Raw genomic sequence first — 23745 nt, forward strand, 5'->3', positions numbered from 1 at the left:
GATCTGTAACCTGTTTGTGATGTCAAAGAACTCACAAAATGAGAGAAGATGCATGCAATACAAACAAGGTATTTGTCAGAATGGTTACAGCTGATAGAGTGACACCATACACCATGTATCTCTATTAGAGATACATGGTTAGCCTATTAGAGAAGTCATGAAAAAATTCACACTAAATCCTGTACAACTGTTTCTGACTCAAAACACCCACAATATGTATCACAGAAATTTATTTTCTTGCTAAGCAGAGAATTAAATGCCATACATTTTTAAGTTAAGAATATTCAATGAAGAAAGTCTCATTAAAAATTGGAAAATTTTAAAAGCCACAGTGGTTTGTTAAGGGTATCCACAAAGCAGCAAGAATACAGCTACTTTAAAGACACTTTAGTTGTCATCCAATTACATCAGTATTTTAGAAACAGTATTTTCGACTGAAGTAGACAAAAGCTCAACATACCTCAAAGCCAAGTCTATCTTTCTCTTTCCAAAAGCAGAAATGTGTAACCTTCTTATCCCAAAATTCATCTGGCTTTACTACACAAACAAGTGACACCTCAGCTGGAACAACATTCTGTAAAACAAATGAAAAAATAAGTAAAATATTCAAGATTAAACCACCTTTTACCACAGAACTGAATTCCACTTAGATTTCATCATCTATACAAGAATGTAAAAATTGCAGACAGAAATTGAAGCCTGCTTCATCTACATCATGTATTTGCTCCACCCTGCTTTGTAACATTGCACAAGATTTCATAGCAAACTGTGTCAAAACTGAAAAGAAAATATAACCTCTTTATACCAGTCCTAAGGACAAACCATTAGTCTGTGCTGTGTTAGTACAGAAAACTGAACTATTAGCTAGACTTAATTTAATTTATGGTATTTCATTAAAAAGAAGAAGAAATATTAAAAACAAAGCTTTCCCCCAATGTTATATTCTACATAGAAGGAAACAGTAATCATAAAGTTAGGAAAAAATTGTTTATTTGTTATTAGATTACATGTCAAGATTATATCCTATACTTCTTTAGTACATATTACTTAGACTAAAATGAAAAGGTTGAATATTAACATTTCAACATATTAATTTATTAAAGTACTACCACGAAAACACTTCTCAGTTAAAGAAATAACTTTCAAAAGAAGTTAAAGAAATCAGCAACAAAAGCACCTAATTCATTCTTGCTCCATTTTAACAAATATGCAAAACCTATTTATAAGTAGGCAATATTTTGAACACAGAAGTGTTTTTGAGAATTACAAATGATGAAGCAGACAGAAATCTCATGTGATCTGCACAAGCGATCAATTCACATAGGAGAATCTTCCTTATGGTTTCCATCTCAAACTCCAGCCAGATGTGTAACCCATGTTTCTGCAAGCCTTGCAGAGGCAGGATTGAGTGCTGCCAGGAAGCCAGGAAAACAGGAGTGTGGGCAAAGAGCTGACCTTCCCCACTAGCTGCACCTCCCACTGAACCTCACAACCACACGGTGGCTGAAGCAAAACCCAGTCATGATCATAATCTGAACACAAGGGATTCAAATACTCTATTAATAGGAAAACCATCTTAGTCAAGAATAGGTGAAAGACACCTTGACACAGACTTCAAAACCCAGAAGCAACAATGACCCAGCAGGACAAAAATAAATAGAAATTATTTGTGTTTGACACACTTTCTGAGGCTTCACCTAAGTCTGAGAGGAAAACTACTCTGATAAAGAGGAACCATCTGTGCAGTAAGAAAGGCAGTAGTCCAAGTGTTCTAATGTGTTAAAAATACTGTATCTCACATTTTCTTTGACCACTGAGACCAGAAAATAATCTATAGTGCTCAGCAAAAATAAGACTCCATTTGTGAGCCCTGAAGAGTTAAAATAATATTTCTTAGAATATTTTATTGGAAATTGTCATTTCTCTTCTTGTCCTACTTTTTGAAGTACACACAACATAATTTGTGATTGGAATTATGATCCACAACTAAGTCAACTATATCCTACTGCAAAGGAACCCAGGCAGTACAGCATATACTGCATCAAAACCTGCTCAGCTGCAATATCTGTGTGAACTGCAGCCCTGCACACATTCCTACTGCTCACAGTTGGTGATGCCAGGAGCATATTTGTGTACTTTTTAAACTAAAACTCCATTTCAGAAAAAGGTCTACAATTGTGTGTTCTCAGCATATAAAGAATTGGTCTCTCTCTTGAGTGAGCTGCTCTCTTGAGCATCTGCTTTTCAGAATTTCTTCCTGTTGCACAGAACTCATCACATAACCACATTTCAAGGAAATTACTGTCTCTACAATAACACAGCCATTGGATTCACATCATAAAACTGATCAGTCAACTATGAATGTATAAATATTTATTTACCTGGAGCATTAACACAACTGTCTTTACCACATTCCACTGAGATTTTCTACCATCCACTATCACAGTGAATCCTCGAGCTTTACACTTCTCACTAAAAGGGAAAAAAAAACACTTAGAAAAATATAAAATTCACTCTAACAAGTGTCATACCATGACAACTTTGGATTTCAAGCCCCTCGTAAAATACAGCTACATAGCTTTTTTCCTCATAGAAACACTGTCTTATAAACCTTAAGTTTACTCATTTATAAAATAACTTCCAATCTTAATGCTCTGTAGTAACTGTAGCAACTCTGAAAAGATCTCATAACTGTTAACATGACAAAATCCTCAGAAAAGAGATCAATTTACAGTGTCATAAGGAAGACAAAGGGATGTCAGTTTTTACAAGGAGCATCCAGAAGAGGACTTGCAAGTGAGCCCATGGTTTAACATTAGTTGTTACCACACTAGATGTCATGTCCTAGGTTGAAATTCTTGTCTTGGCAAAGTTATAAGCAAATAAAACCCATGACATTTATGAGAGATAGGAAAGCATTATGTAATCTTTTCCAAATCTGCAATTATAAAACAAAGCTACTTCTGTGATCTCCTTAGCTTACAAAAAACAAGGCATGCAACAGTAAGCATTATGCTTCACAACAAGAAATTAACTGTTATTTATTTCACATTTAAGCTGAGCTTCATAATGTATGGGTGGAAGACAAATTCACCTTGAAGTTAAAAAAAAAAAAAAAGGGGAAAAAGGGCACTTCACTAGCCAATCTAGGAAAAAATAATTCAACTTGGCTATTTAAACACTCCATGAATGCTTTTGATTTTAAGGAACCTCTAAGATGACACATGATTTTTCTGGAAGCAGTTTGAACATTTGGGCTTCACTAGCGCAATTTCCAATCAAAACCAACTCAAAAGGCACAATGCTATTGCTCTGAAGAATAAGGTGAAGTGTGTTACTACAGCATCTTGAGACATGACTTCCTTAGGCTCACTGAAATCCAGCAGTATCAGCATCTGCTCCTCTACTACTAACCCTATTAAAACCCCCCAAACCCAACAAAATACACAACCCTTCAAATTCAGAAGTCTCTTATCACTTCTAGAAAGGTTAGCCAATGTCAGTGTTTGTATGTAAGTTAAAATAAAAAGTTAAAAGTTTGGTGATTTGAGCCACAACAGAGAGAATACAACAAAGGAAGCAGACTTTAGTATGAGCAGACAACACATCATAATGTTGCCACTTTTATTCTTCAGTTCTGAACAGACCTCTTCAGAATCTGAGAATTTTAAATACCATCAAAGAAAGGCATAACAGTATACTTCAACACTAGGAATAAGTTGTCTGAAATTTTAGAATGGCTTTACACACATATTCCAAAGAAATTCTACCCAAGACACTTTTAAGCAGTTATGCCTCGCCAATTCTGGACACAGCCAGCAATCCACACTAGACTGCAGATCTCAAACCAGTTGTAGGTGCATTGTATACCACGCACAACTGAATTAAAAGTCAAATATATTACATTACCTTACACATAGAACTTGGGGAAAAAAGTACTATGTATGTTGCTTGGACAGCTATCTGGGTTTGGGACAATATCCCTCCCCTATTTTCCTCAAACACTGTTCAGAAAATCTTTCCAGAACAAAAAAAAAAAAAGAGAAGTGCTTAGGCCAAAGTTTGCATTTCCCACTGAAAAACAACATGCGAACCAAAACGACAATGATTTTTCCATACTGCCACCATAGAAGAGAGGTCATTTTTTCCACAACTGACAGAGAGCATTAAATGTGGGAACACTGACTTCACTTTCAAATAGATTTCCCAGTTTCTACTGAATACAAAGAGCACTTTGGTTCAGCTTTTAGACAGTTATTGTTACACTAATGTATGTAAAGACATACATCAGGATGAGACTGTGGAATAATTAATGCTTACTAGAACAAGAATGCCTGCATCTGTTCCACAAATACAGCCAAGTCCTCAAGTCAATGACATGACTTGTGTGGATGACCATTTGGTGTTTCACTACTTTACAAAAGAAAACAAGCTGTTTAAAAAACTTACACAACTAAAATGTTGTGCAGTATACTCATATACCTTTTGATGTTTTACTTTTAAATAATCTGAATTTATTCTTTGCTTCTCTCTCACCAATCACGATTTTTAGAAGTCCTATCTACCAAAAAAACCCCAACACTGGATCCTCTAACTGTGTTTTATAAACATTTATAGATTACAATATGCAAAGTACACCGGGTATCTTTAGTTATGCCATTATTGCTCTGTTTCCAGAAGAGAAATTTGAAAAGATACAAAAGCAAACATTTATCTGAGAGGCTCCTTTTCTTTATAAAACAGTGGCACATGAGAGAAAAAAAAATATGATAAAGATCAATCCCTGGAAGCCAGGACCAAAAACTGTCCCTATAAGCTGTCAGTGGCACATGCACAGAACTTGAACAATGATTTTACAACAAGCTACGAATGACAGCATACTCAAGTTGTTAGGCAGCACATTTAAGCAGTACCATGAGCTGCTCACTGTAGTAAGACTACATTTTTAACTTAGTGCACTTTTAAACTGAAGCCCTACAAGCTACAAAGTTTAGCCATGTAGCACAGAAAGGGCAATGCTTGATTGGAATGGCTCATTAATTGACTTAGCAATTTAAGTGCCTTGTCATTAAAAAGAAATTATGAAAAAAGCTGTCCCAAGAAAGGAGAACATAAGGACAAAAAGGACAAAGACAAGCCTTAGTACATATTCCTTAGCTTATTGGGAAGTGTGTTTCTAGCTCAGTGAGACAGTACCACATTCTAAACAAACATCTACGAAAAATTAATATGTTAAAGAGGAGCAAATAAAATTAAAAACAACAGAAAGATCCCTTCTACAAATGGAAAAAAAAACCCCAGCTCTGAACAAAATGCCTTCCAAATCACCTCGGTATACTTAGAAGATAGTCTAGTGTGACACTCAGCTCATCCATGCTCGTCTGTTCAAGGCATAATGGAATCGTCAGAATGAGGCCACTTCTTCTGTCCTTCCCTCCTGTTTCAGAAAGAAAAAGTAATTACAAAGTTAATGTGATCAGGTTTAAGGAGAAGAAATACTTTGCAGTTAAGTAGTCTCAAACTTCATCACAAAAGGGATCATTAAAGTTGCTGTGAAAACCTCAACTGGTATTTCACCTCTCAGTTGTGAAGATTCATTCACCACATGGACATTTAAAACATCGCCAGGGCATCAGAGCACAGCCCACATCCACAGCTGTCACAATTTTTCATCTAATACTTTCAATATAAACAACACAAATCAAGTGTTCCAGAAGCTTTTTTTTTTTTTTTGCATTTTTACATTATATTATAAAAAAGCATCTCCTAGACCTTCTATGCTACCAGCCTATCAGAAACCTAGTCCACTCCCAAGCTGAACATGTGCCTGGAGTTCCTAGAAAAAGAGGACTTTCCTAGTCCAACTGACTACTACAGGAGGATCTTGCACCACACAGGCTGCCCATGACACGTTCTCTAAACTGGCACTTACTTCAAACACAGAGCAATTTCAAGACCTACTTACAAACAGCTAACAGTCACCTTACAATTAAGAGATGTATTTCCAAATGCTTGCCTTAATCTTCATCTGCATTTTCAAACCTTTCTGGTAAAACTTATACAAACAATATTAGAAACAGTAAATTTTGATATATTATCTATGTTATTAAGGAAAAAACCCACAACGACAACATACTTAAGCACATGTCAATTACTAAACAATCTCCGCTATATTTTAGAAAAAAACTACACAAAGACATCTGTAATCACAGGTTTATTTGGGTAAAAATCAAGCAAAGTGAATTCCCGCAATCTGAGAAAGAACATCTTTATTCTCAAACTGTTTTTCACATGGTTAAAGCAATTAAATTATGCTCTTGCTTCATAAAGTTCTTCAGTAGAACTGAAGTTCCATCTAATCAGTAAGAACAACTTTTTACAGAATTGTAACAGCCGTGCAGAAACAAGAAAAGGCACAAGCACAGCAATGCTTGCAGACTCATACACATATGTCGACATAATTTGATACGAATTCTCCCCATCCATCAGGTGCATGCAAGATAATGAACAAACACTATTTACACAACATATGTTAGACTCTTAATTGCAACAGGCCTTTTTTCCTTGTTTCCAAAGCTGTGCAAACACTCTAAATTTGGAGTTTTAAAGATCCACTGATACACAGATATTTTCCACATTTTTGTAAAGGACCTACTACTTCCAGTGGTCCACTGCAGTAGTTGTGCTCCCTTCCCTTCCTCTCCTTTGTGAGAAAATTGTTGCTGGAAAATAGCAACACACTTTTTAATAACTGTATTTCTAAACTGAAGAACTGAAGAGTGGTGCTGTATGAGAAAGGACAAATGGACAGATGCTTCCAGCAGAAACAATCTACAGCAACAGTTACTTACAGACTGTCTACCCTTCTGTTTCTGAATGGCAAAAAGCCTGAAAATCGGAGTGAGGAAGCAGAGAAAAAGGGAAAATGCTTGGATTTAAACAGCATTTGCTGAACTGACTAAACAACGCAAAACCCAAATGCCAGAAATATAATCCCTTGACATTTCACAAAAAGAAATAATTACCTAAATTATTATTTTATGACAAGACTTCTTGTGTAACAACTGACAGGTTTTTCCCCCAGCTTGTAAACACTGCTAAGGAAGCAACTGAGAGCATCACAAAAGGAAGGAAAAAAAAAAAAAAAAGGAGAAATTTTTTAGTTCATTTTGCACCAAAGTGGTTGTTCATGGCTTTTTGTTGATTTAGGAGCTTGCCTTTTCTTCTGTGCTATGTGTAATGACTTATCAGCATGAAAACTACTCCAGCCATGGACTTCCATTAGAAACCACTGTTTTGCTTCCAGAAAAAGGCAGGATCAACATTATTTGTACCGATTTAACTCAAAAATGACAACAGACTTCAGCACATAAACACTGCAGGACTTTCCTAAAATACTCTTTTTCTGAGTACATGTTTCTAATCATTAATGAAACTAGTATGAAACTATATAGAGTAAAACTGATGTAAAGAGACATGATGAACTGTTTTTGTCTGTCAAGTTACTTACACTGAAGAAGGCTAAAAAATCCTGCTGCATCAAGCTTTACCACTCATTAAATTAAAGCATCCATTAATACTAATCAATTCCAAAATGATCAAACCTACTTAGAAATACATAGGTCCAAAATGGTTCCTAGCATTTAAAATGCCACTCAGTAAATTACTTTCCACTAAGAACATCTGTATTTCGAAATGGATCAGGCAGCTATAATAGCAATTTGAAAATGCACTCTAGTTAATGAGAATATCCCCTTGCAATATAATGCTGAACAACCAACTCACTGCACATCTGCTGTTACTGTGGAAGAACTGTGCCCGGATTTAACGTGAGTTGAGTTTTAGGGGTTTGACTGTTTTTAAAAAGGAATTGTTAGATTTGCAATTGCTGGGGACAGTAGGTGAATTCAAAGCAAAATAAATTCCATTAAAAAAAAGAGCAGGTTTCACTTCTCAGGTGATTGGAGCAGGCTAAACTAGACTGGCTATAAACAAAAATAAACTAAACTAGAAGAATATTTATGGCAATACTTGTCAGTTTTTGAAGTTGACAAGTGTTCTGCAAGTTACCTACCTACACTACTAGATCAGACAATCAAACACCAAGAACTAACACAGCTACCTACAACAGCAGTGAAATCAGCAAGGGATTGCCATTCACCATTTGAAGCATTTCCTTTTTTTTTTTTTTTTTCCTTCTTTCTGGCAGAGGGAGAAGAAAAAGTTACCTTCAACATAAGATTCAGGAAGTTTTAATAAATACAGTGATAATTACAGCTTTCCCTGAATTAACTAATTGGCAATAATCAAACTGTTGCAATGCATGGCAATCCCATGTGTTTTCTAGGCTAGAGAAAAGACAGGTGAAAAGGAAAGAAAAATTTTCTACAGAAAATCCTGAAAATATTCACTCTGTTTTTCTAAAACCAAAAAAAACTAAAAAGCCAAACCAGCAAGGATCATTTTTGGATGTCTATTAAATCATCAGTCTCTTATTTACAGACTGAAACGTTTTAAAAATCTGCAGGTTGAGCTAGAGGATACAGCAAACCCAAGTCCTAAACACCAACACCAACAGCTTGGCTACCAGATAAAGGGTTCCAGAGATTCTTTTGGAATATGACGAAGCACTAACCAACAACACATTTTTGTTAAATACATCCAGAAAATACAAATAACCAACTTAAATATCCCATCCAAATTATGCAGGGTGGAATCAGTTGAGGAAAACTGAAACTGTACCTGAAAGAAATGCCAACTTTTTCTTCAGAATGGGTAATATTACTGACGCTTCCATTCTACTTCAGATACTTTTTGCAGCTCTGAAACACAAAAAGTTGAAGTTGTCAGGCATGGGAAATCAGTTACAGTGTTTTGCAGTGTTACACTTTTGTATTCTTCTGAAGGAAGAACAGAACACTGTAACCAAGATCTAAAATACTGTAAAAACTTAGAAAAAATCATTATAGGCATTATTAATACAAATCTTTAATTAAAGATTTCTTTTCCCTCATTGTGGGGAACAAACAGTCCTACCACAAAAACCAAAGCAGAATCTCAATCAAGGACAGCATGATAATTTATATAAAATCCCATTTCCCAACCCTAATAAGCTACAATTAATTTTCAGGTAGGTCATCTGTTTACTCATTCAGATGTAAAATGAGTGCAAATAAGATTGTGCTTTTGCACAGTCTGTCTGGTATTACCAAGAATATAATAATTATCTAAATATGTTATGCTACATTTCTGTCAGGACACTGCCATTACCCTGCCATTAGCAGGGCTTCAGTTGAATAAAAACATCCAATATCCAACAGTCTGAATAACTACATCCTACCTAGAATCTATACCTGGAAATGCTCCTTCTGCTTTTGCCTGCTTACCCTCATGCATTTTTTATTGCACTGTGAACTGCAATTCACCATGATGAAGCTTTTTTGCTTCACTGACAAATCCACAGGATGCCTGAACTGCAACCTCCTCTTCCTGCCAACACAAAGTAGGAACTGTATCTGCTTGTAACTTTCTGAGGTCCTACTTCCACAGATCTATCCATATAATTAAAAAACCTAATTCTGCTCAGAAATACTCTATTCAAGATATATGCCAGTATCAGTCAAAATAAAAACAGACCAAAATGAATTTTTTTTGGTTTTTCATTCCAGGCCCAGGGCTTTGGACTGCAACCTGGAATTCTCCCTCTGGATACTTCAGAATGCACACAAAGAGAACTTTTTTTCCTGGCACAAAGGAAGTTAACTGAATAAAAACTATAAATGATTTAGGGAAAAAAAAAAAAAAGAAAACCCAAAAAATCCTGAGAAATCCAAATAGTCTGAGGTAAAATAGTTATTAGTTTTCATGTTAAAACAATGAGCTTTATAACAAAACAAAAAAAGAACTATCATGTTATTATAAAAAGAAAAAACATAAAATATATTAAACATATTATTATAAAAACATATTATCATGAAAAGAAAAAGGAAAAACATGTTCCAATGTGTAGTGTGTCACAATGTTCATTCCCACCTCCTATCCCAAAATCTCCACACTGAAGTGCAATTTTTGCCAATTACATAGAATTCACACTTCATATATTAAAGAAGGAAACAAACAACTTTTAGTTCTCTCAGGGAACTGAGTCCCATGACAGCCTGCACTTTGAACAATTACTCAAAAAAGCATCCTATTAAAACTTCCTGTATGCTTTCGACAAAGATTTGTAGTTATTTGTTGCATAAAACACAAAATTCAAGAATTATGCAAGCAGTCATTTTTGTCTCTCAAACCACTCTGTGTAAGCTTTTTAACTTGGGAACTTTTTATTTTCCTTTTTTCAAGATGTGGAACACATACCTGAATGATTTCTTCCCCCTCCTCCATAAGTTACATTTCCAAACTACTACAAATGCCTCTTTATTAAAATCAATGAAGGAAGTTCAAACCTACACACACTTCATTATCTTCATAGTTTCACACAGGAACAAAAGTCTGCATCAGCTTACTGACTCTAGGGAACATGTTTTTCTGCTGCTCTGAAAAGATCTATTTATTTAATATGAAAGCATCGCTTGGCTTTCTGCCACAGTGGTGGCACTGTCCATGGATCAAAATAGTTCTTTTATTCAGTATTTCCTGGAACCAAAAGAAGCATTCTGTTCAGAGTGGAGGGAGGTGAGTCAGACCAGTTAGAACAACTGCTGGTAATTCCAAACACCTAGCCTTTGTTCCATAAACTCCTGAAGCGTACAATTACCTCTCCTCTGTGAGAGCTTTGATAATTTCATCTAGAAGCAAACTCTCATCAGAGCAGGTTATCAGAACATACCAGAAAAAAAGAAAATCTTCAGTTTAAAAAACAGGCTTAGCATCCTTCTCTATTTTTGACATCCAAAGAGTCTCAGGATAAATTAAACAAAATGTCTTTTTTTAATATTGGAAAGTGAAACCATTTCAAGAAAGCTGGCATCTACTTGCCAACAGGAGCTACTAAAGGTGTTTTGAAAAGGTACAGTGCTTTGTGCCTTTGCAATGTATTTAGACATACAAAATATATGCAAAGTCTTCAATTTGTTGGAAAAAGACAAAATTAAAATTTTCCATCAAGCTCTCAATTTAGCATGAGGAAAGAGTGACTTGTTGCTCAATATTTTACCACTATTTAACTGAAGGAAACAGATTCAGTGTCTATTCATCAATAAAAAACCCATTTGGTTTCATTAAACACAGAAAAGCTACTGAAGAAAAACAAAAGCACTGAAGAGAACAGATTTCATGAGAGGAAACTGAAATACTTCAGGAAGCTGCATTTTATCACTTCCAAATCAAAAGACCTAACTTTTATATGCTGAAATGTTACAGATATTAAACAAATAAAGAGGTTACATTTGTTTGCTGAATTTCAGAAATAATCTAGAGTGCTGTGTGCCCACCTAGAATCTACTTTGCCATAATACCATAAAACACCATATAGCAAACTGTAGAACTTGTAGTTTTTTCATTGAACGTGTTTCCTGGACACATTGAATACGCTTTGAAGAACCTCACTGAACTTGTTTGGAATGACATAGGCTTCCAGGTTATTAAATCTATATAGCAATGTCAGTCTCCAACAAAGAAAAAATATTATGTGAATTTAGTGTTGCCACCTTCTTGTGGAAATCTTCAAAAGAATCTCCATTGCCACACAAGAAGGTGGCAACACTAAATTCACATAATATTTCTATTTAAAACCCAAATACTTGAAAGGCATTCCAGTGAAACAGAAAATTCTTCCAATCCCCTTGACAAGCAGAAATTAATACTATTTGTGGAGAAAATTCTCTTACATACAAACATGAAACATGCATACATTAAGGAGAGAATGGGAAATAGTACACAAATAGTTCAAAAAAATTACAAAACAGGTAAAAATTGCAAAACAATATTTGAGGCTGCACTCCAATGTGAAATCAAATCACAATTTAGTAGGCTGCATCCTCCATCATTTCTAGACTCCAGAACAACTGCAAATTACAATGTTTTACTCCACACATCTAAAATTTTGGAAGTTCTTCCAACAATAAAAACCAAACAAAAACAAATAATGCTCCCCAATAAATATACAAAAAAAAAACCCAACCAAAAAAAAAAAAAACCCAGCCAAAAAACCAAAAAAACTCACACACAATAAATACTATGTGAAATTCACCGAAGTGCAAAATTTGTGATGAACGCCAAGTTTTGCCTGTGTTCTGTGCCATCCATCTTCACTCCCACTGAATTAAAAAAAATTAAACAAGAACCAATGTCCAGACACTGTTTAAAGCCATTATAAAAGTCTATTAAGGACAGGGGAAGACAGACAGGTTGACTGGACAACTAACTAGAAGTAAGATGTCAGAGAGAAGCTCTCCTGCAAGTAACAGGTGTTTTCTTTCTAAGCAACCCAGTAGAAACCACTGCTGCAAAACATTAACAATCAAAACAAATTCAGGCTTAATGAGAATTAATATTAACATGTTTATTCATGTCTGTTAGACCTGAAACCTTTAATACTCAATACATGGGGCAAGGTCCTGAAATGGCTTAGTCTGCACATGAGCATCTGTTCCAAGACTGAAAGAACAAGTTCTATCTTCATTCCTTTAGCATATACCTGGTCTGTTAAGCACAGGACTACAAGTAAGAAAAAAAGAATCTGGTTTCTGTTCTCTGTTCTGCTATGAAATATACATATGGCTTTCAGCAAGTCATTTATCCTCTTTTAGTCACCATTCAGTTTCTCCATTTAATTCTCTTTTTACAAGAGTATTGTGATGTTTAATTCATTAATGTTTTTGAAGACTTGAGGGATTAGAAGGAGCTCCACAAATCTGCCTATAAATAACCAAGGAGCAGATGGGAAGCTAGGTTCAAAACTGTAGCAGCTTGCAAGTCCAAACAATAGCACAAATAACAATAGACATTCTGAAGTACCAAAGGGAAAAAAGCCTCAAATCATGTAGAATGAAAACTTTTTTTTCTTTTTAGATCAACTTTTGAATTGCAGACCTTCAAAATGAACATCTTCATTCTCTGAAGCCAGCATGCAGGCTTTTTCAGATGCTAACTTCAACCCACAAAGCATTACCCTCTTTTTCCCTGAATCAGCTTAAAACTAGTTCATCTGTTCCACACAGAAATAATATCCACATGTAAAAGAGAGGGAGAAAGCTGTGTGTCACAATTATCTATGCAGATTATTATTTCAACTTCCTTTAAAGCTACATTAAAGGATGTCATCTCTCCCACAGCAAAGTTTTGTACAAAGAGAGAACACAAATGAAGGTGTCTCCAGGGTAATTTGAGAAGCATAAACCTGCCCCAAAAATAGAAAAAGGCTGTAAATATTTATTAGTTAATGCTGTCTTCAATTAAAAAGCACCTGGAACTCAGCTACTCAGCTGGACAGTTTCAAAATAACAATAAAATCTGATGGAGGAACATCAGCTCACATATGCAAATACAGTGTTTGGTTTTTATTCTTGAAGATATTATGAGCAGCACTAATAAATATTTAACATTAGAGCCCTCAGGAGAAAAGGTAACTTCAGATATTTAACGAATATCAAGCTTTTTGCTTTTTCAACCACTTCCATATTTTAAATTTTTTTACTATCAGTAAAAACTATCCAGAAAAACCCACAGAAGTTTTATACTATGTCTGAAGTTGTACACAAAAAAAAATCCTTTTTTTTTTTCTTTAACCTTCTTTAATCTTCTTTAACCTGCTAATTCACACTAAAGAAGTCAGCAAATAAAAAACACAGACTAATTTCACAAGTATGTGAGCTGCTTTAACTCTAAAGGAAGATGCAACCACTCAATGCCATTTCCATTACACATGCACTGTTAGTACCCTAACTCAGCAACTTGCCATGGCAGCTCAAAGAACACACTGAAAATGTGCTCTGACTTGGGTTAAAGCTGAGGTAAACAGCATGCTTGACCATGACCCAAAAGCACATTGTCACAGCCACAACAAATTTAAGCTTGGAAAAATTCCAATTCCACTCCATTTTCACCTGAAGGTTCAAATCTTAACTTGTCTTCTAACTAAAGTTAATAATAGAATTCGTAAGAACTGTCTGTTAACTACTTCCTATATTTAACCCATCTTCCATATTCATTTCCCACCCTTTTCAATCCCTCAGCATTCTGTGAAAAGTGAAATAAAAAGACAAGCAACAAAAGGAAGTGATGAGCAATACAATGAATAGCAAACCAGCAAATGGAGAACAGGTGAGCAAGAGGTTATGCCATCTGAGAAGAAAAACTCATTGTGTGTCTGAGTTCTAACTTTGATCACAGTCAGCTATTCATTTCACACAAAAGCAGAGCTTTTCCTCAGACTTCAAGCAAGTGCCAGAGGGGGAAAAAAGGAAGAGTACCAAGCACAGAAACAATGAAACTCAGGATGCACAATAACACCTGCATGTGCAGCTGTGAGACAATACCAACACCTCCGTCAGTCCAGAGAACAGGGCCAGCCACAGGGTCCTGTGCAGCAATGAGCACGCTCTCAAAGAACAGCACTCCTTGGACTCACTGGCCATGTTCAGAGAGTGAACTTGCCCAACCCAAAGGAACACATGCAGACATTCATAACGATGCTGCAACACGAGACATCAAAGGTGACAGCTAGCTAGAGTTTTCTACCCTGTCCAGCCTCAGTCCAACCACAACACCGTCTATGCTAAGTTACAGCAGTTTTCAGGCCTCTTTAATCTAGAATAGTAGAGAAGATAAGCCACAGGTTTTGGATGCATCTCCATATTCCCTTTTGTGCAACATTCCTGCCACATTTGCCATTCTCTCACATACAATGAGAGGTTGCAGAAGGCAATGAGGTTCCTGCAGAACCTTACAGCTTTGCCCACCAGCATCAGAAGACCAATCTACCTCATACCCTCCTTCCCTTACAACAAGCAACCAAACCAGCAGAAGTTGCAACCATCTGGTATAGTCCCATCTCTCTTGACACTATCAAGTAACCACAGAACACAGAAGATAATGCAAGTTGAGAGGCTGTTTCTTCCACCACTTTCTACATAGCAATATGTCAATTGAAGTGCTATGCTCAAAGCATAGCCAAGACATTTTCTCTTCCTCATCACACTGTGCTAAAACTCATTAAAAGAAAATTCTAATTTTTAGGTCTTACAATTTTCCTTAGTCAGAAGTCTCATGGGAATAGTACAGAATCACATGGATTGCAACTTCTATCATAGAAATACTTCATGAGGTTAGGGGGAAGAAAAATAACCTACAGAGAGTAAAATAAAATTTCATAGTCCTCTCCTAGCTCTCTCTTCTTAAAAAACAAAAACAGACACAAAAACCCCCAACAAACAAAACCAAACCAATATACAAGTCACAAGTGCTTGGAAAAATAAGTACCTTGTCACCAGCTCTTTAAGGAACTGTCCAAAACCAGCTTGTGATGAAAGATCAGAAAGCTCCTATGCCTTCAGTACTCTATAATATGAATTAGGACAGTGGGTGGAATGAAACTGGACAATCCAGACCATGGACAGCCAAGTCAAAAGACGAAGTCAAAAGACAAACAGCTGTACTGATGAGTGCAACTGCTGGCAGTCTGGAACAAATGAAAAACACTGTCCTCTGGGGTGCAAGATTAGAACTTCTTGTTCTTTTTGCAACACTTATATAAGAAAACAATCTACCACTTCATAACAATACACATATTTGGCACTAGTTACAAGAGCATGTGGCTCAGGGCCTCAGGATTCAATTCCCAGCTCAGCAAAGTGACACTCCACCGAGTAGAAGCAAAAAGAAATGCTCCCCTACACCAAAAGCCATCTCGTACAGCAGACACAAAACCAGTCATTCTTTTGGAGTGGAGGAAACTGACCACAAGAAGATGACAATGAAGAAGGGGCTAATACAAAGACTGTTTACAAATCCCTAAAACTCTGGGTTTGCTACCTGACCAAAAAATTACCAGCTCAAGAGTATGATTTTGTGCAGACCTTGAAACACCCTGAACAATTTCATCTGCCCCCCCCAAAAAAAATTTAAAAAATTACTGTTGTGTCCTTGCTGCACAATTTAGAAAGTATCCATGATAAGGGTAATAATAAAATCCCTTCAATAAGAAATAAATAACTTGAAAATTTTGCTAATGTTGATCAAACATGAAAGTACAAGAGACTGAAATATTCCAGATCTGGTAAATAAATACCTTATTCACATATTTCAGAAATCCATTAATTCACTGCTCTACAAAGCAAAAATAATTACCTAAGATGACCTTAAATTAGTGGGTACAGAAGAAATAAATCTTAACTTTCACGGATGTCTTCAGTTTTTGTACTCAGATTGAAAATCTGAACACTTCAACTGCAAATCACAAATTCAATCAGCCACAGCAACCACCTGCAGTAATCACAACACCTCTCCCTCTCTCCTACCCCCTCAAAATAAAACATGTAGCTTTCCACTACCAAGAAATAAATCAATAAACCAATACATAAAAGGTCACATGCTTCAGAGAAAATAAAATCAAGCTCTCTAAGCTGCTGCCTGGAATATCCTGCATAGATGCAACACTCATACATTTTCCAATGATACTATTATAAGTGAGAATGCAAAATGAAAGAATTGGCAAACAGAACACCAACAGAAAGAAAACAGACAACCTGCACTGAGGTCTCAAATCCAGCCATAGATATCCTTTAGTGACCAAAACATCAAGCTAACATCAAACCCATTTATCTTATTCTTGGAACACATTTTTTGCTTCGGCCTTACTTGGTCTGGTCAACACTTATCCTTCATGATACCTCACTAAGAACTCATCTCAAATACAACTCTGCCAACATCATAGGAAGTGATCTTGGCTCTGAATTCTCATGTACCTACTACATCTATTTGCAGAAATTATTGTTTCTGCAAAGCCCTAAGTCATACCTTCATCTCCTCTTAACTATTGTAATTTCCTTCTTAATGGGTTCTTTATGTCCCAGCATTCCAAACGTCAGCTTGTCCAAAATGCAGCAGTTCATCTTCTCACCTGGAAACAGGAAAACAACACTCCAGATTGATTTACACTTGCTTCCTTGTTGAGTTTAGCATCTGCTGTAACATTATCCTCACTTCAAAAATCTCTTATTTAGTCTGAAAAGCAAAAAGCTTTGCCAACACATTTTTCTACTTGCTCAATCAAGGTTCCCAAGTCTCTCATTCATCTTCCAGCATAAGCTTATCAACACCATCAGAGCAGCAACAATTACCTCAATGCTATTAAAACTTCTTTCCTTACTCTCACCCACTACCATAGAATCCTCTTAAAAGTAGAATTCACTTATCTCCAGTCTTATGCTTAAACACCCTCTTACACATCTGCAGCCACTCCTCTCCTTGTGAGACACTACCACTACGTGAGACACAGGAACACAAGCTGCACTGTGAGCTGCACAGCCAAACAACATAATTTAAAATCAGTTTTGTTTATGTTATAGTGCCTTTTAAAGATTTGTTAGAAGTCACAGAATGAAAACAAAGTAGGTAAGTTAAAGGCATGAGTTAAAGCGTAAGTAAGTTTCTACAAAACCAACTGCAATGTTGTTCTAGGCAGTATATCCATCACTTTCAAAGCTTCATAAGAAGCAAATATAATGCATGAAAATTATACAGATTTATTTTTGGAAGAGACCTATCTTACTTACCATTAGTACTGGAATGCAAAACTGTCTGCTAGGGTTACAAGTTTGGGCTCCAAATCCTGGGTTCTGTAAATTTAAATGAAAAAGTATTTGACCATATTTTTTGATTTTGCTACTCAATCTAAAACTTTATTTCCTTGGAGGTTGAAAATAAGAGTTTCTTACGGAGCTACATGATAGGGGAGTCAACATTTCTGTTTTATATTCACAAATACTAGTAAGCTAGGCATTTGAGTTTAGTGGGACAGCAGGAATCCCGCACTTTCTACCAAAACATATGGAAGACATCAACATTGTTTATAGTTAGCAGGCAATGCTCCTGAGGCAGCACCGGAAGCAGTGGGAAAGCAACAAGAACCAGAATCCCTGTAGTATGCTTTCAATCAGAGGTAACCTCCACGAAGTTTTAGGCTAAATTGAAAATACAACGCTAGTAGAATTCTTTGTGGAGAGGAAGAAGGTATTCCTACAAAGGTACTCACTGCTATAAAATTTTAAGAGGCAAAGTATAACTTGAGTAAGAAAATATAAATAGTCCCTCTTTGTATGAGAAGATATGGAATTAACATATAAGCATAAAACGTGAAACCTCAGAAAATGTTGTAAGACTTGAATGAAACCTTGTAACTTGATCAAATTCCACCCATGAAATGAAACCCAACAGCAAAACCCCAAAAGTTCAAATTAGTGTATACTGTGTAAAAGGCAAAGTCAAGATGACAAACACACTTCAGTGATTTTACAGTAAATCTGATAGATCAGTTATTACAGTAATCTAGCTCACAGTAAATTTTAAATTAAAAACACTCTTCTATTAATGGAAGTTTTCTAGTCAGCCTCAAAAAGATGGGAGAGAAGGCAAGAAAACACACCTGTAGACTGGGAACAAAAATACAAACAGCAAGTCCTTAAGACAGCTTAAGTACAGACACACTGGAAATCCTGCAACATCATTTCCACGGTAGGCTCTGCCTACTTTATCAGAAGCTGCCTACTGAAGGTTTTCTGTATTTCCCCACCCATCATAACTAGGGAATAAAGGCATTCCTCTTCGTAATCTATTCCTAAAGATTCTTGACAGTTAGGTAGCATTGTATTAAAGTTCTTACAGAAATTCCTCTCATTTCTCTTCCTACTACCACTCTCAAGCAACAACCAACTGAAACTGAGCTGAAATTCACCTGACTCCTTTATTTTGTTGACAGAAAATGTCAACATAAGCTGTTTACATAAGCTTGACTGAGAAATTTGAATCCATAGCCAATTTAGAATTACAGCCTAAAAATTTAAAAATACATCTAATTTTAGTATTTAAATTGTATTTCTAGGAAAGCTGATGTTACTGATCAATTAAACTTCAAACAAAATATCATCTTTTAGCAAACTACTCCAGGAAAAACAGCCAGCTGAGATGATTTTACAGCACTCCTCAAGCAGCAATCAATGACAAAGAATTGTGCAAAATCAGAAAATCCACACTGTAATTACTCTTAGTTTGGGTGGAAGATTTTCACAGAATCACGGGATTATTAAGATTGGAAGGGACCTCAGGAGTTCATCTATTTGAATGGTTCTAATGGAACCCCATTTGGACACATTCCTGTGTAACTGCTGGTGGTGATCCAGCCCAGGCAGGGGGTTTGATGTCTCCAGAAAGGAAAACTCCACAATCTCCCTGAGCAGCCTGTTCCAGTGCTCTGCCTCGTTGCTTTTCTCCTGAAAAAGCAAGGCATGACCAGCAACACATTAAGCCATAGGCCTCTCGAAGCAATCTTCAGTTCTATTCTGTAGTCCACCTGCCCCCTTTTCTCTCTTCAGTTTCTGCTTGGTAAAGACAATGGCATTAGGACTATAAATGTTCATATTCAAATACAGGAGAACCCTTATTAGCACAGTAATTAATAACTACCCGTAATTCTATAATGTAGTAACAGTATTCATTATTTACTATACACTTAATCTTAGCAAGCAATGTCACGGAAGGGAGAAATGGGGGAAAAACTCAGTACTTCCTCATCACAAGTGAATTTTAATGCATGATCCAATTGTGAGGACACTGCAGACACTGCAATACTAAAAATGGAGAGGACCAATATTTCCTTTGGGATGCAGAGAGATGAGAGAGCAACAGACAAAAGCATCTATTAATATATATCCACATAAACCTCATCAATTTTGCTCATTATAAAACTTACAAAAAGTAAAAAAAACCCAGAACCACTCTCCCCTAGTTGTTTCCACGCTTGCTTCCATACACTTGTTTAAATTCTTTAACAAAAACAGTTGCTTTCGTGCATCGCCTTCGTACAATTGCCTGCCAAAAAAGCTCTGTAGCAAGGGACACTACAATTATGGGGGAAAAAACAAAACTGCTGGACAATAGACCTGTCAAAAATCAAAGAAAGGGTAACCACAGCTATGAGCAACCACGTCTACAGCAGTGAATCAGCTTCCCGACCAGGCAGCGCTTCCAGAAACCCAGGAGCGTCCGACGCCGCGGCAGTGACACGGCCGTGACTCGTCCCCAGCCCACCGGACGGACCGGCGGCCACGCACCGCCAAAATCCCCGCCGGGAGCCAACACCCGCCCCCGGCTGCCTCCGGCTGGGCCCCCTTGCCCGAACCCCTCTCCTTCCCTGCCGGGCCTGCCCCGACACCCGCGGCGCCGCTCGCCGGGAGCGGCGGCCGCCCTCCCGCGCCCGCACAAAGGCCAAAGCTCCGCCGGCGGCGGCCACTCGGGAGCCCCCCTGGGAAGCCCCGCCGCCGCCACCGCGGCCGCACGAACAATGCCCGAACCTGTTGCACGGGTTCCCCCGGGCCGCACCGACCCGCCGTGGCCCCGGCACGCGAGCGGGCAGCGGCACGCACCGCGGGGCAGCGAGCGGGGCGAGCTCGCAGCCGGGGCTGCTCTGCAGCACGGCCCCGCCACCGCCGCCCCGGGAGCGCCGGAGCCGCCGCACGCCGGAGCGGAGCGGAGCGCAGCGCCCCGCGGCGCCAGCAGCGCCGGCGCCGCCCGCGAACAAAGCGCGGCCAGGCCGCAGGGCCTGCGCCGCCCTCCGCGGGGCTGGGGCCAGGGCAGAGCCGCTCCGGAGCGCGGGTACTCACCCGATGCGGCGCTGCGGGTGACCGGGCTGGGAGGACGCGGGGCGGAGCCTGGACTCGCCCGCTCCGGCCGGGCTGCGGCGGCTAACCTCGGTCGCCGCGCACCGCCTCGCTAGCCCAGCGGCAGCCCCTGGGGACGGGGGCGGCTCCGACCCCTCCTCCGTCGGCAAGGAGACGGCGAGCGCCGGGCGCTGGCGGACCCGCCCCCTCTCCGCTGCCCTCGCTCAGCGCCGCCCCCGCCCGCGGGCGCGGAGCCGCCGCACCGCCCGCCCGCCCCTCGCGGAGCCGCCGCGGCCGCTCGCCCCGAGCCGCCCCGAGCCGCCCCGCCCCGCCGGGAGACAATGCGGCCGTGCCGAGCGCTGCGCCCGCAGGCCCCGGCCCCGCCCGGCCCGGGCCCCCGCCGCTACGGACGGTCCTGATAAATGCCCAGCGTGGGACAAGCGGCAGTATGTCCGACTGCGGAGTTTGCAGCGCTGGCAGCTGCCTTAGGATAACAGTACTCTGCTCGGCTCTTCTCTTTGGAGAGACGCGCTGTGCGTGCTGAATGCGCGGCCAGCGGCTCCCAGGTGAGCGCTGCGAGTGCCTCAGGCAGGTGTCGGCTGCCCCCGGGGCCGTTCGCCACCAGTGTTTCAGCACTCGCAGTATCGCAGAATGTCCTCAATATATCACAGAATACCCTAAGTTGGAGGGACCCACAAGGATAATTTAGTCCAGTTCAGCACTGACGTGTATTTTGTTTCACCTCCGATGGCAGATAATAACCCATTGTCTATCTTAGCTCCTGTACAAACACCCTAAAACTCTGTCATGCCAAGATTAAAATAATAGAAGCAAAAATGCAGAAAGAAAGGCTGTGAAGAAAGCTGGGTGGGAACTTGCCTTACATTCAGCCTAACCGCTCTAGGACAGATTGAAGTCTCTTAAATCTCCTAGCTGAATACATCATTAGGTGACCTAATGGCTCTTTAAAAAAATGGTTTCTGCAAACTCTTATTTTGTTCCTGGTTTTTCCAGAGCAGTTGAATATAATTTACTGAATCTCATTCTGCGTATGAAAACTGTCTCACAGAGGCTGCAACTGCTTAGTTTCTTCTGTCAAAACAAGAGTTTGCAGAACTGCCTCTGTTCACCACCTTTCCTGGTTGCTGTCCAGTCAACACCTGCTGCAGCCATCACCATTGGGGCACGCCTGTGGTACTGAGCTCATCCCTGGCCTCTGCTAATTCAGAAAGCTGTCCCTCTCTCAGCAACACCACCCACTGGACAGGCACGAGCAAAAGACACTGTCATTCAGATTTTCAGATGAGGACTATCGGCCAAGGCCTGTCAGCCTCGATAACATACCTTCTCTGTTGGGCCTTTCTTTCCCGGAAGAATACTTAAAACAGCAGCAGCAAAGACAGAGGAAGGGCAAAATTACTTCCTTCACAACCTGTAGATATAAACAGAGATAAATTATCTTCATCAGCTTCCCAACAAAAGTAATTGCTGTACAGAACCAAATAAATTATTTTTCACTTTATTAAAAGAGGAAAACTTTAGCAATATTTTAAATGTGTTCACTAATGATTTAAGAATGTGCCAGATAGAACTTTTAGATCACTCTTCTACATTTATGCTTATTGCATACTTGTGGGCAAAAGTTAAGATAATAGAAGCTTACACTATTCATCAATATTTACTTGAGATCCCTCAGGCTCTATCTTTGTAAGCTCTGACTGAAGGACAAATAGTAATTCAGAACACTAGGTATGTGATCTGATGCCCAACACATATGAAAGCTCAGTGGGACTCACTGGCACATATATCTTTAAAAGGAGCAAGACAAAAATCAACAAAGGAAAAACTGCAGCTGTTTGTCAGCTATGAATTTCTCTTTCTAATTTCACATGTCTAAGATCCTCCACAGTGCAGTTATTACACTCTGTGTACCATTCCTATCTCATAGCCTATATTATAAATTGGGTGGTTTTGCTTTGCCTTGCAGATCTCTAATTTTCAGTACACATGAACTCATTAAGCCTAATAAATTTTCTTATGGTTACTTTTGGGAGAGGAGAGGAGTGGGAGAGAGAGATGAAGAGGGAGAGAGAAAGGAATTCAGGCCAAAAGGATATAGACCCTATTTCTCCATTTTTCTGATCCCAGCTGGAGTCTTTTCTCAAGGACAGAACAAGGCTTCTCCTGCAGAGGAGGGACAGAATTCTTGCAGTGCCTTCCATAAGAGAGAATTACCCAAAAGTAACTAATTTGTACTTTGGTTGGAGATACGCTAGTTTAAATATAAAGATATTGCAACAGGTTTTCTGACTTTTGTTTTCTGTGCATACTCTTCTGAATGAGTGGCCAGGACAGAATCTGACATAATTAATTTTTTAAGGTCGTGCCATCAGTTTAGAGTTGTAGTTAATTGCCTTTTCCATGCAAACTGCCAGTAGGAAGAAATCAGAGTATCAAGGATCCATTTGATTAAAATGACCCTTAATATATGGTGTTATTCTCCAGCAGCTGTGCCATATTAACTCAAATACAAATGAAAGCAAATAGGCTGAAAACATCCTGAGCTTTGGGCACTGTGCTGTGTGCCAGCACAACAGAGCCTTTGTTACAAGGCAGAGCAGTGCTCTGACAACAGAGTTACTGCTTCCAGCTTCAGTTGTTGCACTTCTAGAAAAATCAGCCTTCAAAGAAAAACAAACAAAACCCCCATACACTTGTGCTGGACACCAACTCATGGTGGCACTGGTCACACAAATGTGACACTGGCCATCCTGTGCAGCACCCCACAGGCCTGCAATATGCCTTCCCTCTTGCTCCTCTTGTCCCTGGGCAAGGGAGGTGCTGCTAGGCACAGCCTTGCACCTGGTGGGCTGGAAATCCTCCACCTGGAATGATTTACCTTGCTGCCTTGCTTGTTATTTGCTTCCAC

General features: G+C 38.9%; 1 protein-coding gene across 6 annotated transcripts in view; it reads right to left on the reverse strand.

Moving 5' to 3' along the window:
- Positions 1 to 21070, reverse strand: part of SESTD1 (SEC14 and spectrin domain containing 1) — a 48828-nt gene extending 27758 nt beyond the window's left edge. The window contains exons 1-8 of one of the 6 annotated variants that reach the window (XM_068196009.1): positions 20820 to 21070; positions 17718 to 17780; positions 16960 to 17062; positions 15424 to 15622; positions 8743 to 8822; positions 5329 to 5437; positions 2382 to 2472; positions 461 to 574 (exon numbers count right to left, since the gene is read on the reverse strand). In XM_068196009.1, coding sequence (XP_068052110.1) covers positions 461 to 574; positions 2382 to 2472; positions 5329 to 5437; positions 8743 to 8797 — 369 coding nt within the window. In that variant the 5' untranslated portion in view covers positions 8798 to 8822; positions 15424 to 15622; positions 16960 to 17062; positions 17718 to 17780; positions 20820 to 21070. Of the gene's footprint in view, positions 1 to 460; positions 575 to 2381; positions 2473 to 5328; positions 5438 to 8742; positions 8823 to 15423; positions 15623 to 16959; positions 17063 to 17717; positions 17781 to 20510; positions 20573 to 20819 lie in introns of those variants that run through there. The other 5 variants (XM_068196004.1, XM_068196006.1, XM_068196005.1 and 2 more) reach the window with 5 other exon arrangements.
- Positions 21071 to 23745: the final 2675 nt, after the last annotated feature.

This window comes from Anomalospiza imberbis, chromosome 7 (assembly GCF_031753505.1).
Source record: "Anomalospiza imberbis isolate Cuckoo-Finch-1a 21T00152 chromosome 7, ASM3175350v1, whole genome shotgun sequence".
In the NCBI taxonomy this organism is placed as follows: domain Eukaryota; kingdom Metazoa; phylum Chordata; class Aves; order Passeriformes; family Viduidae; genus Anomalospiza; species Anomalospiza imberbis.